The following is a 14,725-nucleotide window of genomic DNA, read 5'->3' as shown; positions in this document are numbered from 1 at the left end:
GACTCATAACTGGAAAGAACCAATGGATACAGAGCCAGAATATAAACCAGTAAAAACCCTTGCTCCCTGTATTCTCATATCATGAACAAACTACAATATAAAAGATAACCAGACACACTACTGTACAGATTAAAGAAGTTACATAAATGTTGGCTTCCTTTCTTTCTTCATCCAATTCTACAAGGTAGAGCAAAAAAAAAAAAAATTTATGAACTAAGTCCTTGAGATCTGAATGGGCCAAACAGGCATGCAAACCACTGCACACCTGGAAAGTTATGAGGGAATCCAGCAAAGCCACTGGAGTAACCAAAACCCTAACCCAGGACTCACTTTGCTGCTAAGTCGACCACTCCGCCATCCCCACCCACTTGCTACCTCTGCTACTACAACATCTCCCTTCAGTAGAGGACACATTTTTCAGAGAAGAGAAATCTTAAAACAGGAGTATAAAGAGAGGTCCTCCTCTTTATACCCAAGAAACCTTTAAACAAGTTACATTCTGAATTTATCAGCTTATTCCAGAACTTTCTTTTTTCACTCTTCCAAGTTTAAAAAAAAAAAAATCTGCAAAGAATTTACATCAAGTTTTACACAGGAAAAAATTTTAAAAGGCCAAAAAAAAAAAAAAAAAAAAGTTGCTGGGAGCACTGTTTCATTTGCATGCTTTGTTTTCTGAAATATTGACAATAAATAACTCGAGCATGTTCTTGCTTCTAGAAATGGCTTGTTTTTCTATTTAAAATGAATTTATGGTCTGAAAACAGTCAGCTATTTAGTAGAAGAAGCAAAATATCCTCTCCCAGGGCAGCAACCTGTTTTTCTCTTAAGGAAGAGAACTTATTCCTATTCCATGCCTACAAGTCAAAGAACTTTCTGTTGTCCAGTATTATTTCCTACAGGCAGAGCCTCTTGATTCAGGAGTGATGGAAACAGCCAGATCAACAACCTTCTGGCCAGACACTTGGTAGAATATTCTGCTTGTCGGATTAAACTCTGCTTTTTAAATGGATGAATAGGGTTGTTTTTTTTTTTTTTTTTCCCTGAGAGTGAATAGGAATTGAAAGAGAGTGCTTTGGCCTCCCTGAGAAATCCACAAATATTTCTCAGAATTTGTTAGCACGGATGGCGCCAGCAAAACAGAATTAGACAGTGCTCTGCAAACTGGATGGTCTTACTGAACTGGCAATTCACATTGTTTCCTCTAACATCACATCTGTCTTCCAGCGATAGTAAACTTTGCTCCTGCGAAAACAAAGAGATCCCACAAGGAATGACATATCTTGAAGCTTTTGCTTCTGTTTTTGGTCTCTATTTTTCCAGGTTGAGCGCTCAAACAGGACTCAATGAGGAGGCGCATTCCTAGTTGACACAGAGGACATATTTTGTGTTTTCTGGTGCCAAAACACACCAAAGGATTAGGTGCTAGAATGGAAAATGAGTTTTCTCCATTTCCTGATGACTTTCACAGGCGTTCTTATTATCTTTAACTCTCCTCTTGTAAAACACACATACACACACACACACACACACACACAAAGGGAGATTACTGGGTTCTCTATTAATACCTTATAATAAGCTTTATTTCTTAGTTTTCGCAGAAAGAGATGACTGCATTAAGTGTTTGGAACTCACTCCTGCAGACTATGGGGGAAGAACTGGAAATTGTGGATAGGCTAAGCATGGCAAGGATAAAATTAGCCTTCGAGCATATGACTACCAGGAAAGTTACAAACTACCAGAATCAAGATATCATGGCCTGTCATCAGGAAGTAAATCAAGCAATAACTCTTTAAATGGATGCAAGACAGGAAATACGTCCTCTGCTCACAAACATGAGATGACAACCCAGCAGATTTTTATACTCCTATAATCACTAATCCCCACTTACCAGTGCTAACATTGGAGTAATATAAGGAAAGACTGGGGTACATTCTACCCTCTTGATAGCCTTGGAAAGCACAAATGCCTGGATTTGCAAAGAAGGTTTGAGAAAACAGGACATCAATACGATCTATGGCAGATAAATCCCTGTCTCCAGTTAGCAACGTTGGTAATCCAAGGGTGACGAGACTCCCTGGGACTTCTGGCTTTCACTTGTCCCTGTGTCTGTGAAGATGTAAGCACCCAAGGAAGATTGACTTTGCAAAGGTGGTATCACCAAGCTTGAGAGAAAACAAAAATGATGAAGCTAACACTCATCTTAGCTGAAACTCCAGTACTTTGGCCACCTCATGCGAAGAGCTGACTCATTGGAAAAGACTCTGATGCTGGGAGGGATTGGGGGCAGGAGGAGAAGGGGACGACAGAGGAGGAGATGGCTGGATGGCATCACTGACTCAATGGATGTGAGTCTGAGTGAACTCCAGGAATTGGTGATGGACAGGGAGGCCTGGCGTGCTGCAATTCATGGGGTCGCAAAGAGTCGGGCATGACTGAGCGACTGAACTGAACTGAACTGAACACTCATTGCTTATCAGCTCTCGAACACTTGGTTTTGAAACTCATGGATTTCTACAGCTTGTTACCAAGAAGTGTTTACAATGTGCGAAAGGATTGGAAAAGGACAAAAGGGAGATCAGGATGACTGAGGCTAATCAGAGAGCTGAATGTTATCAGAGGGGTTGGGAGCCTGCAAGTCAAAAACATAAACAGTGTTCTCAGCTTTCACTCAAAAGCCATCTTCCAGATGTATAAAATTTGAAGTGAGTTACTGGTTACAATATTGTTTACTGTTATGACTATATCAATGTCATCAAAAGGAGTTATCTTCTAATACCAAGGGAATAATTTAATAATATTGAAATTTTTTTCATATTTAGGTACATGATAAATAGAAAAGTATAGAAAATTTTATACTATAGGCCATAATTTTTAACATATTTAGTACTAATTATTTATATAACTCATGAGGCTTCCCAGGGGGTGGCGCAGTGGTAAAGAATCCACCTGCCAATGTAGAAAACACAGGAGACTTAGATTCAATCCCTGGGTCAGGAAGATCTCCTGGAGTAGGAAATGACAACCTGCTCCAGTATTCTTGCCTGGAAAATTCCATGGACAGAGGAGCCTGGTGGGCTACAGTCCATGGGGTCTCAAAGAGTCTCAGTCACAACTGAGCAACTGAGCACATGTGCACATATAATTTATATTTACTTATATATTTTTCTAGTCACTAACATATATGTAAATGTATGTAGATCTTGAGGATTTTACTCGATAGTGGGTCTAGTGATGGCAGAAAAGTAAGATCCTTTTTTTATCCTCATTCAGAATTTAACAGGTCTGCGGAATAAAAGCAGAAGTGTAAGCATGAACCAAATCATTTAGTAATTTTAAAAATCCTCTCAAAACATATGTATCTTAATTTCTTCAAAGTCTAGGAGGGACTAAGCCAGGAATTGCTGAGTAGCTCTGAACAAGAGGTGAGCGAGTATGATGACGTGAACGGTCGAAACGACCATCAGAAGATGTGGTTTCTCCTGACTCTGACATGAGCCACCCGAGGGGCCTTGGCCAGTGAAATTAACAGATACTTATTGGGGATCATGAAGATTTTATTCACTGGAGGGAGCAAAAAAGACAAACAAGATCTGGTTCCTGCCCACAAGCAGTTCATGAGCTTGAAGAGAAGTTAAGACATATGATCACAACTTACAGGCAGAAGGAGAAGAAGAGGAGCAGAAATCAAACCTAGTGAGAACTTAAGACAAAGGAAAGGCTACTTTCTGGCTGAAGAGGAGAGACTCTAAAGGAAGGTTTCTCCAGAAGAGTGGCAACTAAAGAGAGCCTTAAAGAAGGTCCCAAGATTCTGACAATTCTAAAGGCCCAGGGCCTTTCAGAAGCAGTGGAAAAAAATACTTGAAGAGTGAAATTAAGTTCATGGCTCTCAGGCTGAAGTCAGGGTCCAGGTGTTTTCAGCCTGGACAAGAGCTCACCTGGCTCACTTAAATCCCCAGAACTCCTTTTCGGACTCATAATCACTGGCTTTCCCCATTACGTCACTGGCCCGGCTCTGCAGATGTTCGTGTCTGTGACACTTGCAACAGGAATTCATGATTACCAAGGTAAAAAGTCTAGAGAGTACTTTCTAAAGAAGAGAGAAAGCCAATGAAAGCTGAGTCAGGAAGCATCAGGATCGCAGCTGTGCCTTACAAAGAAGTGTCTGGCAGCCCTCTGGGAAGAGACTGAAGGAAAGAGGGCTGATGGCTGAGAAAGAGACATAGTGGTGGCCAGGCCACACTTCAGGGAGGGCTGATTTGGACCTGTGCTAGTGGAGGTATGGAGACAAAGGGGAGTGTGGATTTCAGAAACAGAGAAGGAAAGACTTGACAATTAACTGGATAATCTGGTGGGGGTTGGGGGAGTGGAATCCATGGTTAATTTGAACTTGACAACTTCAGTGTCTAGGTGAATGTTGATGCCACTAATAGAAAGCAATAAAGAATAGGAACAAGCTTATAAGGACGATTCAGGGAGAGTTCTTGTGAGTCTGAAGAGTTTAAAGGATATTGAAATGGGAAAATCTAGAGTAGTGGTTCTCAACCAGGGACAATTCTGTGCCTCCTCTCCTGCCACACACAGGGGACATTTAGAAATGTCTAGATGGGCTTCCCAGGTGGCACGAGTGGCAAAGAAACCACCTGCCAATGCAGGAGACATAAGAGACAAGGGTTCAATCCCTGGGTTGGGGAGAGCTCTTGAAGAAGGAAACAAAAACCCACTCCAGTATTCTTGCCTGGGAAATCACATGGACAGAGGAGCCTGGTAGGCTGTGGTCCGTGGGGTCCAGAGAGTCAGACACGACTGAGCAACTTAGCACGCATGCAGAGACGTTTGGGGCTGTTATCTCCAGGGAAAGGAATGCTGCTATGACAGCAACTAGCAGGTCAAGTCCAGGGATGCACCTAAACATCCTAAAACACACAGGATAGTTCCTCACAAGAGAGAACAATCCAACCAAAAATGTCAATAGTGCAGAAGCTGAGAAATCCTGGTCTAGAGGTGGTAGGAACTGCACATCTGGAAAGAGAAAGTAGGAGTGGAGAGAGATGAGAACTCTTAGTCACTCACACTGCAATCAGAGACAGGGGAGAAAATTAACCACAGTGAGAATATGCAGAAAAGAGAGATAAGCAGGTGCATGATAAAACTAGGCATATCACCTCATGGCAAAGTGAGTTCATTGGGATGAAGTGATGTCAAAAACACTTTCACACCTAAAATGCAACAATTGATGATTGCTTTTAGGAAGTGTGTACCCAAGAAGATAAACACGGACGAGGTAGTCACCATGAAATCATGAGGCAGATCACTTCAGTCATGAATGTCCCCCAAATCCTCAACCTTCAAGATACCTTCCAGTCTATAGCGGGGAGACATTATACGCGGTCTGTGATTTGCATTTGCAAATTTATTATAATTCAGTCACAGAACCACATGACTGTAACAGGTGAAAAAAAAACTTTTTTAAGAGTAGAAGAAGAAGGAGGAAGAGGAGGAGGGAGAAAAGAAGGAAGAGAGAGGTGAAAAAATAAGGTAAGAGGAAAGCAAAGGAAGAAGGAGAAAAGAAGTGGAACGGAGACTTGAGAAGAGAAGAGAAGGGAAAGGAAAGAAAAGGAAGATGGGAGAAGTGAGAAGCACTGCAGAGACATCCTTTAAGGTAGACAGACACTGCATGAGGAGCTCTATGGAACAGGACCAGTGGCCATCCTCAGTCATTCCAAAAAATTGTGATATGGGATTATATTCAATGGAAAGAGCGAGTTGCTTCTTGAATAGCATCATCACTGTTTTTCAAAAGCTATAATAATACAAAATGATGAAATGGTAACCAATACTTATGCAATTCTCCAGAGTTAAATCAGTGTTGCCAGAAGTCTGCTCCAGGGGGTTTGGCAGGTATAAGGAAGGAAGCTGGAGCATGACAGGAGATGGGAGGCAGTCTGGTTCCCCGAAAGGAAGGAAAGCACAGAGATGCATTGAGAGCAACCTGGCGACCTTGGACTGCTGAGCAGAGGCATACAAAGTCAGTAAGAAACTTTAGAAAATGGCTCTTTCCCATTCACATGTTTATGGCATCCATAAAGACAAGGTATACCTGGAAAGAAAAGGTCACAGCATCAGACCAAAGATGGCATCACTGATGAGGAGGGAATGTGAAGAACACGTGGCAACGTGTTATGCCAGAGCCAGACAGATCCTGAATTCCAATCCTGGCTCCACCATCAGCTCGTTCCATGCTTTCCCAAGTAACAGAATGTGTCTGAAACTTAGCTTCCTTTCTGGTAAAATGGGAGTGATAAGGCTTCCCAGGAGTGCCGTGATGATCACATGAGATTATGTTTGTAAAGCCGTCAGCACAGCAGTTGGTGCTGGGTAGGAACTCTGTCAGGGGTAGCTGCTGTTAAATAATGCCTAAATCCAATTACTCTAAGTAATGACTGCGTAAGAACAATATGACTCACATTCCGAGTCAACCCAAATAAAACACATAAAACAAGGTAGCACATTTGAAAACTGAATTCTCCGTTTTCAAATTTAAGCAAGTTAACTTTTATGAATTCATAAAACTGGAAGTGGCCTTTGGAACTATGATCAAATTTCCTCATTTAATGATGGAAAAATTGGAAGAGGAAATGAAAAGACTATTGTGGTTTGGATGTACATGAACCAAAAAAAGATTTTAATTACAGGAAAGTTACTCATCATTTTTTAATATAACACAAGGTGAAGACGGAGTTAGAAAATGACAGTTCATAATGTTATGTGCATGCGCGCTAAGTCACTTCAGTCGTGTCTGACTCTGTGCGACGCTATGGACTGCAGCCTACCAGGCTCCTCTGTCCATGAGATTCTCCAGGCAAGAATACTGGAGTGGGTTGCCATGCCATGCCATCTCCAGGGCGTCTTCCCAACCCAGGGATTGAACTCATGTCTGTTAGGCCTTCTGCACTTGTAGGCGGGTTCTTTACCTAGCAGCCCCTGAGAAGCCCTCATAATGTTATAAATACAAGCAAATACATGTGTATACGTAAATCCATATATGTATATTATAAACACATATACAATATCCATATGTCTATGTTAGAAATGATAAAGCTAACCTGCAGAGGCATCAGGCAGACAGTTAACCTTAGCTATCTGCGAACTCAATTACCCTACCTCACTCGAATTCACCCATTTGTAAACATATCTGATAAAGTTCTTGGAAGTTTCATGGAATGCTGAATAAACAAGTATTCAGTATAAAACTGGTGATTCTCAGGGATGTACTTTCCCCAAGCTACAGCTAGGTCACTCACCTGTCCAGGAGAAGGTTAGGAGCAAATAGGAGCTTCCCTGGATGCTCCATGGAGCGCCAGACAAGACCAATCATGAGGATCTCTAGCCAGGCACATTCCAAAAGGTGGACTTGATCATGGAGGGCCAGATCCACAAATCCTGAAATGAGACAAGAAATCTCCCCTGACTCAAATGAAAAGGAATTGCTGGTGAAATGAATGCAACCAGGGATTTGAATGGTTAGGGTCTATTTTTCATAAGATGTTAAAACATAAACTAGAAGCACACTTAGGAAAATCAAACAACTATTTTTTAAGCATTGTATATCAATGAACATTAATGTGGCATTTTCTTAGTGTTACCTTTACAAAAATATACTAACTTATGTAACCAACCTAGATAGCATATTCAAAAGCAGAGACATTACTTTGCCAACAAAGGTTCGTCTAGTCAAGGCTATGGTTTTTCCTGTGGTCATGTATGGATGTGAGAGTTGGACTGTGAAGAAGGCTGAGCACCGAAGAATTGATGCTTTTGAACTGTGGTGTTGGAGAAGACTCTTGAGAGTCCCTTGGACTGCAAGGAGATCCAACCAGTCCATTCTGAAGGAGATCAGCCCTGGGATTTCTTTGGAAGGAATGATGCTAAAGCTGAAACTCCAGTACTTTGGCCACCTCATGCGAAGAGCTGACTCATTGGAAAAGACTCTGATGCTGGGAGGGATTAGGGGCAGGAGGAGAAGGGGACGACAGAGGATGAGATGGCTGGATGGCATCACTGACTCAATGGACGTGAGTCTGAGTGAAGTCCGGGAGTTGGTGATGGACAGGGAGGCCTGGCGTGCTGCGATTCATGGGGTCGCAAAGAGTCAGACACAACTGAGCGACTGATCTGATCTGATCTGATGTAACCCACTTAGCTTTCTATAAAGTTCTGAACTTAAATGGTATTTACATATGTATGCTTTTTACTTAGGCATTTCTAATAGCCTAATAGTGATTATTATACTTCATTTCTGTTTTAGTTGAAGATATTTAGGTGTAAGAAATTTAAATTACTTGCACTAAACCAAATAGGTATTGAAGAACAGGCAGGACCAAAGTCACTCAATTTCTACTTCTTTGCTGCATCACTAAGTCATGCTCTTTTTTTCACACCATGTAAAAGAAAGACTAATAAAATAGCATATGTACATAAATCACTTGGGAGAGAAAGAATCAGATGAAAAAAAAAAAAAGGAAATTCTGATTTCTTGTTTTCTAATGGCTTATTGGAGAGTAAAGCTTTTTCCAATCATCACTGACAATATGGTGGATGCCTACTAATAATGAGAAAAAGGAGGAGGAGAAGGAGAAGAGGGAGAAAGAAGAGGAAGATTAATTCATTGAACCTCCACTATGGGTTAGAAGCAATGCTAAGTACCACCACGCCAATTTTTAAAAGTATTTACTAATACAATAATTTCTAGAGATAGGAACCCACGGGGATACCATTTTACAGATAGGAAACAAACGTTCAGAGAGCTTAGATACCTGTTGAGGTCAGAGACAGGAATAGTCTCCAGAACCTTTGTCCTTGACCACAAGGGCCACCACATCTTGTGAGCTGCAAGTGATTATAGACTTTGGATCAAGTGGCTAAATAAACCTAACCACACACATTAAGACATGCCAGAGTGAGTGACCGGGGCATTGCATAAACGAGATGTCCATAAAGTCTGCTGCTTTCCAAATCAGTTCCCTATGCTTTTGCCCGGGGACATCCCATCACATTTCTTTCCTCTCCCTCTCTGCCCTCAGCTCTTTTGTTCTCTCTCATCCATGAGACTGGGTCTAGGATTTCCATTTTTCTTTGTCTTCTTTATTCTTTTCTCACTAATATTATACTTCTATTAGTCATCTATGCTTGTATTTACTAAAAAGCCAAAGTGTAACTCATTTTCTTTAAGCAGCAGTATTGATGTTTTGCCTACTCAATGTTTCCTCTTGGGGATGTTAGTTAAAAGAATCAGCACTCAACAATTAACTCACCATTTCTTTCATACTTAAGTATTCTCTTTCATGAAATCCTTACCACTAAATAGATGATGCTCCATAGAGAAAAACCCAAACTAGAGAAAGACCCTCTAGCCACTATTCCATAACCAAGCCTCATAAATTTTATCTTTCAAATAACGATAAAATTCTTTTTCTCCAATCTATATGTCTACCACTACTCTATCTAATTCCCAAGAGGCTCTCACCTTTTTGCCTGACTTCTTTAACTCAGCATGATTGTTTTGAGACTTCCCTATGTTGTTGAATATAGAAGCACTGTAGGTGACTCTCTTCGTTGCTGAATATTTCATTATATGGATACAGCCAATCAGTAAATACAATTTTGTTATCTTTTCATTGGACATTTGGTTTGTTTATTTTGGGTTATTACAAATAAAACTGCCATGAGCAGTCTATGTGCAATTTTTTTGTATGAACGTATGCGTTCATTTCTTCTGGGTAAATATTAAATGCACTATGACTGCAGCATGTAGAAGGTATGGGATAGGTATATGTTTAACTTTTTAAGAAACTGTTAAACTGTTTTCAGAAGCGATTCTTCCATTTTACATCCCCAACAGCAGTGCACGTCCAACCCTGTGCAACCCTACGGACTGTAGTCTGTAGTCTGCCAGGCTCCTCTGTCCATGGGGTTCTCCAGGCAAGAATACTGGAGTGGGTTGCCATGCCCTCCTCCAGGGGATCTTCCCAACCCAGGGATCGAACCCACATCTCTTAGGTTCCTTACCACTAGGGCCGCCTGGGAAGCCTCCCCGCTCCCCCTCCCCCTGCCCCCAGTCAATAGCAATAGATGAGAGTAAGTTACTCTACCTCTTTAGCCAGTAATTGATATGGGCAGTCTTTTTCATTTTAGTCATTCTAGTAGATATACAGAGGTTTCACACTGGCACTATGATTTGAATTAGCATTTCCCTAAAAATTAATGATATTGCGCATCTTTTCATGTGCTTCTAACAGGTCATTATCTTATACTATATTCACATTAATTATGCATATATCTGTAAATTCTGCTAGACCATGTACTCATTGGAAGCACAAAATGCATGATTCTATCAAATTATGCCTTTTTAAAGTCTCCATTTATTACCCCTTCTGCTACATCATTTCAGCCACGCCAAGTCCGATAACAGTGTAGCATTTACCAGAGAAAGAGTCTTCTCCCTGGAAAAAGTGGGTTTCACTCATTTATGATTTGTAACCAGAGAGAATATGGGCCTTTCTTGTTCATAAGAAAAACTAAAAGATTAAAAAACTGTGACTGGGTTTCAGGACTTTGGGGAACAAACCCCTACACCCTGCAATCTTGCACCCACAGTGTGCACTGGGTCAAAATAGACTAGCCTTGCTAGGAAGAAGCTCTGTCTGGGGCAGCAAGGAATGCTTCTTTTTATCAGTGAAGTCACTCGGTCGTGTCTGACATTTTGCAACCCCGTGGACAGTAGCCAACCAGGCTCCTCCGTCCATGGAATTTTCCAGACAAGAATACTGTTGGCTACTTTTTATCAGTACCCAACATTTAATGGGATAAATGAACTCTAGTGAGCAATGCTTAAAAGGAAAGCTCACATGGAAGTTTTAATTCTTCGAAAGTTCAGCCCAATCTTCTGGGTAAATTCTCGGAGTTTTTTTTTTTTTTTTTAATTGAAGGATAATTCCTCTACAGAATTTTGTTGCTTCCTGTCAAACCTCAACATGAATCAGCCATAGGTATACATATATCCCCTCCCTTTTGAACCTCCATCCCACCTCCCTCCCCATCCCACCCCCTCTAGGTTGATACAGAGCCCCTGTTTGGGTTTCCTGAGCCATACAGCAAATTCCCATTGGCTATCTATTTTACATTAAAAAAAAAAAAATTACCCGGTAAATCCAACTCACTTTCAGAAATGTTAACATTCAAAAGGTATTTTCTCTTTTCTCATGACATTCCATAATTGATGTGGGGGAAAATAATCATGTGATAATGTCACCCATAATGAAACCCAACCCATGTTATTCGATACCCTCCATGAGCCCCCAGTAATCACACAGGATGAGATTTAGGGGCCATCTCACAAGAGAATGGGAGCCATTGAACCACTCAACTTTGGGAAACCAAAGAAGCATTTTCTGGTATCCAACCTTACAGATTAAACTGAACCATACTTTCTAATTCTCACATCAAAACTTCAGTGCTATTTAAGTCAGACAGTTTTAGTGGCCTTTGGGGAGCCTCAGAAGCTCACCATACCCATTTGTACCACAGAAGTCTGGTGATTATGAAATCTGTCTGAAGTATGTCTGCTAGTAATAGTGTTCAGCCTGAATCCAGCAGAATTGCTGGGTCCTTCTGTTGAAATGATGTAGATCTCTCAAAAAGAAATAGTTGATTTAATTATCTTTCCCAGCTGTGCATATTGCCTGCAGACAAGGGTTACTGTGTCTCTTGCAAAGGATCCTCTGCAAGTTCCAGGGGCAGGGTTGCAGGAAGTGTGCAAGGACTGTCAATTAACCTTCCCAATGAACGTGAGGGATTTCAAAGAGGGTTACTGGATGGAGTGTCTCCTTTCTTCCAATATACTGACCTCAATATTATTTTAACCACACAGAAGCTAAATGTTCTTTTGGTGTAGAATGAATGTCCTTGAGTACTCTAAATTCATATCCAGTGAAGAAAAATAATGTTAATAAATCCCACACAAAATTGTACTGGGCCAACTTATCTAAAGGGGCTTCCCAGGTGGCTCAGGGGTAAAGAATCTGCCTGCCAATGCAGGAAATGCAGGTTCAGTTCCTGGGTTGGAAAAGACCCCCTGGAAAAGGAAATGGAAACCCACTCCAGTATTCTTGTCTGGGAAATCCCATGGACAGAGGAGCCTGGTGGGCTATAGTCCATCAGGGCTCAAAAGAGTTGAACACGACTCAGCGACTAAACAACAACTATCTATAGACATCAAGTTTTGATCCTTTGGCTTGTTTTCCTTATAAAAGGAAGAATAATCTAATATGCAACTTCAGCGAAATCTCCTATCATAACTTAGAGACATCCAACAATGCCTTTTTTTAAAAGTAGTAGAATACCAAGAGCTTTACTGTCGCTTTTTTCAATTTCTTTATTTTGAATTGAAGGATAATTGCTTTAGAGTACTGCATTGGTTTCTATCCCTTTCTTGAACACTCGAAAGTGTTACCAATATGAATGCGAGCTTGTAGCATCTACGGGATATAAACAGAGGAGTCAGTGACAGAGCTCCTTACAGTTGACACTTATGATTCACACCCGTCACTTGGGGACCCTTATCTTAGTGACAGTGACAAGGGCCCCCTGGGGCTATGGAGGCCACACCAGTGGGACAGAATGCACGTGTCAAGAGTAATAACAATGGTTGATTGAGAGCAGGTGAAGTCATATGCAAGGAAATCTCATTTTATGAAATGAAATTTCAAAAGACAGTGAACAAGGGCCTTTTCCTCTAGTCTGCACTCACAGGTCTAGTTGTAGAGTACCCACAGATAGGATATACTGGAAACAGAAATGCCTCAAGTCCCGTTTCCCACTTGCTATGTGGACATAGATCTGATGAAGCTGAGGGAGCCTTCTTTCAGAGGAAAAAAAAACTCTCTCTGTACAGTCAACCAGCTTATTATTTCCAGCCTCATCACCAAGTAAAGATATTCCTGCCTTCTTTCTTGGTTGCAAAGTAACTGTTCTTGCTCCAAGATTTTTAACTGAGTTTTGACTGTGAAAAGAGCTCGTGGCATGTCTCCCCCATCCCCTCCCTTGGGCTTCATAAGATCCTCTTCCCCACTCTGCTAAGGAGTGCCATACTATTTGCTTAATTTGCCTTGGCACACAAGAAACATTTAAAGCCTTACCCACTCTTACCGGGTGTGGCAAGACATTGAAAAGTGTGCTGAGAGCCTAAGGCAAAATGACTAATGTGATATGAATGCCGGTTAAGTTCTGCACTGCGGTTGTATAAAAGATAAACCAGCGTGGCTCTTCAGTAGAGGCATGAGAAAAAAGAAAAAAGAATGCTACAGTAATTATATTTCTTATTTCCATGGGACACACTCTATTTAGATGCAAAACAAAGTAGAATCTCCCTGAAAGAAAAAAGCAACTTTTTCCTGGGGAGCAGTTCTCTCCAAACTTGAAATCAGGTGGTTGGTTCCCTTAGTAAATCCACTGGAAAAAATATTAGTGTCCTGACCTTCAAAAAATTAATCATGTTCTCAGTCATATGATGACCCCAATGTTCTCCAAAATGTCAGTTATAAAATTGCCCATTGCATTCTTTCTGTATTGCCCTATCTCAATGAAAGAAGATTTAAATAATTCATCTCTTTTCCCCTTGATGCCAAAATAATATAAGGTTAAAAAGAAAGAAAGGAAGTAATGGAACATGAGACTGTAGCACAAAACAGCTCCACATTGAATAAAACAGGATTTCTGGGATAGAACAGATAATATCAGAAGAACCTAGATCCTAGGTCAAACCCTAAGCAGTCTTCACGTCCTTCATTTTGTAATTTTATTTTTCCTTTTCTCCAGAAGATAGTAACTTAATGCCACACTATGAATCATGTACCCCACGGTATCACTGACTATAATCTTCCCCCTCCAAATAAAATTTTGGTTTCTCTTTTATATGTGGCCTCATTATGGAAGGATTCATTAGAATTGTGATCCTCACCCTATATACTTTAAGATGTAAGCATTGAAAAATTCTTTTCAAAGAAAAGAGTTTAAGCCATTTAAGTAATGTCATGTACCACACTTACCAAATATGTACCACGGTTACAAAATAAGAGGTAATCAAGTATCACTTTGATACTGAATCACGGTGCAAGAAATGGGCCTCCTACCGAGCCTGCCCCACTTCCCATCCCATGTGTATTCTGGCTTTCCTCCTCTATAATAAAAACAAGGTGCCCAGGCCTATCTGGCACAATATCATGTATCCAAAGCCCTTATGCAAACACTGTCCTAAACATCCACCTTGCCAATACCAAGTGGCCGCTTTCCAGAGGTTATCCTTATCCTCAGGTCTGGTTATTAGTTATTTCCAAGTCACCTCCCAAGACGGGACTTTCTGGAAGTTATACCTCCTCAATGCTCTGCAACAGAATGAGGAGGACATAACTAATTAAGGGTATAAAGTGAAAAGTCACAGACCTAGCTTAAAATTCTTCCTTGGCGCACAGCCAGTTATTTAAGGTCTCTGAAAGCTCTTCCCAACTGTAAAATGACCACTGGGGGCTACTGTCAATATTAAGGAGTTAGCAGATGTTCCCGAGTACCACAGTTGCTTCTCAATGAACATTTGTTTTCTTCCCTACTTTATCCTGACATTCTGGAACTTCCAATCCAATAGAAGGGAAGACTGCTTTTGCAAAGCACCAAG

The 14,725-nt window shown here is 40.9% G+C and overlaps 1 protein-coding gene across 5 annotated transcripts in view; it reads right to left on the bottom strand.

Annotated features, from left to right (window-relative positions):
* Positions 1-14,725, bottom strand: part of ESR1 (estrogen receptor 1) — a 409,016-nt gene that overhangs the window by 67,763 nt on the left and 326,528 nt on the right. For all 5 annotated transcript variants that reach the window (XM_086318369.1, XM_086318371.1, XM_086318372.1 and 2 more), the window contains one exon: positions 7,302-7,440. In XM_086318369.1, the coding sequence (XP_086174495.1) occupies positions 7,302-7,440 (139 nt within the window). The remainder of the gene's footprint in view (positions 1-7,301; positions 7,441-14,725) is intronic.

Source organism: Bos grunniens, chromosome 9 (assembly GCF_055505025.1).
Source record: "Bos grunniens cultivar Pamir isolate PY7600 chromosome 9, Bosgru_T2T1.0, whole genome shotgun sequence".
Taxonomy (NCBI): Eukaryota; Metazoa; Chordata; class Mammalia; order Artiodactyla; family Bovidae; genus Bos; species Bos grunniens.
This window is presented reverse-complemented; position numbering and strand designations above follow the sequence as displayed.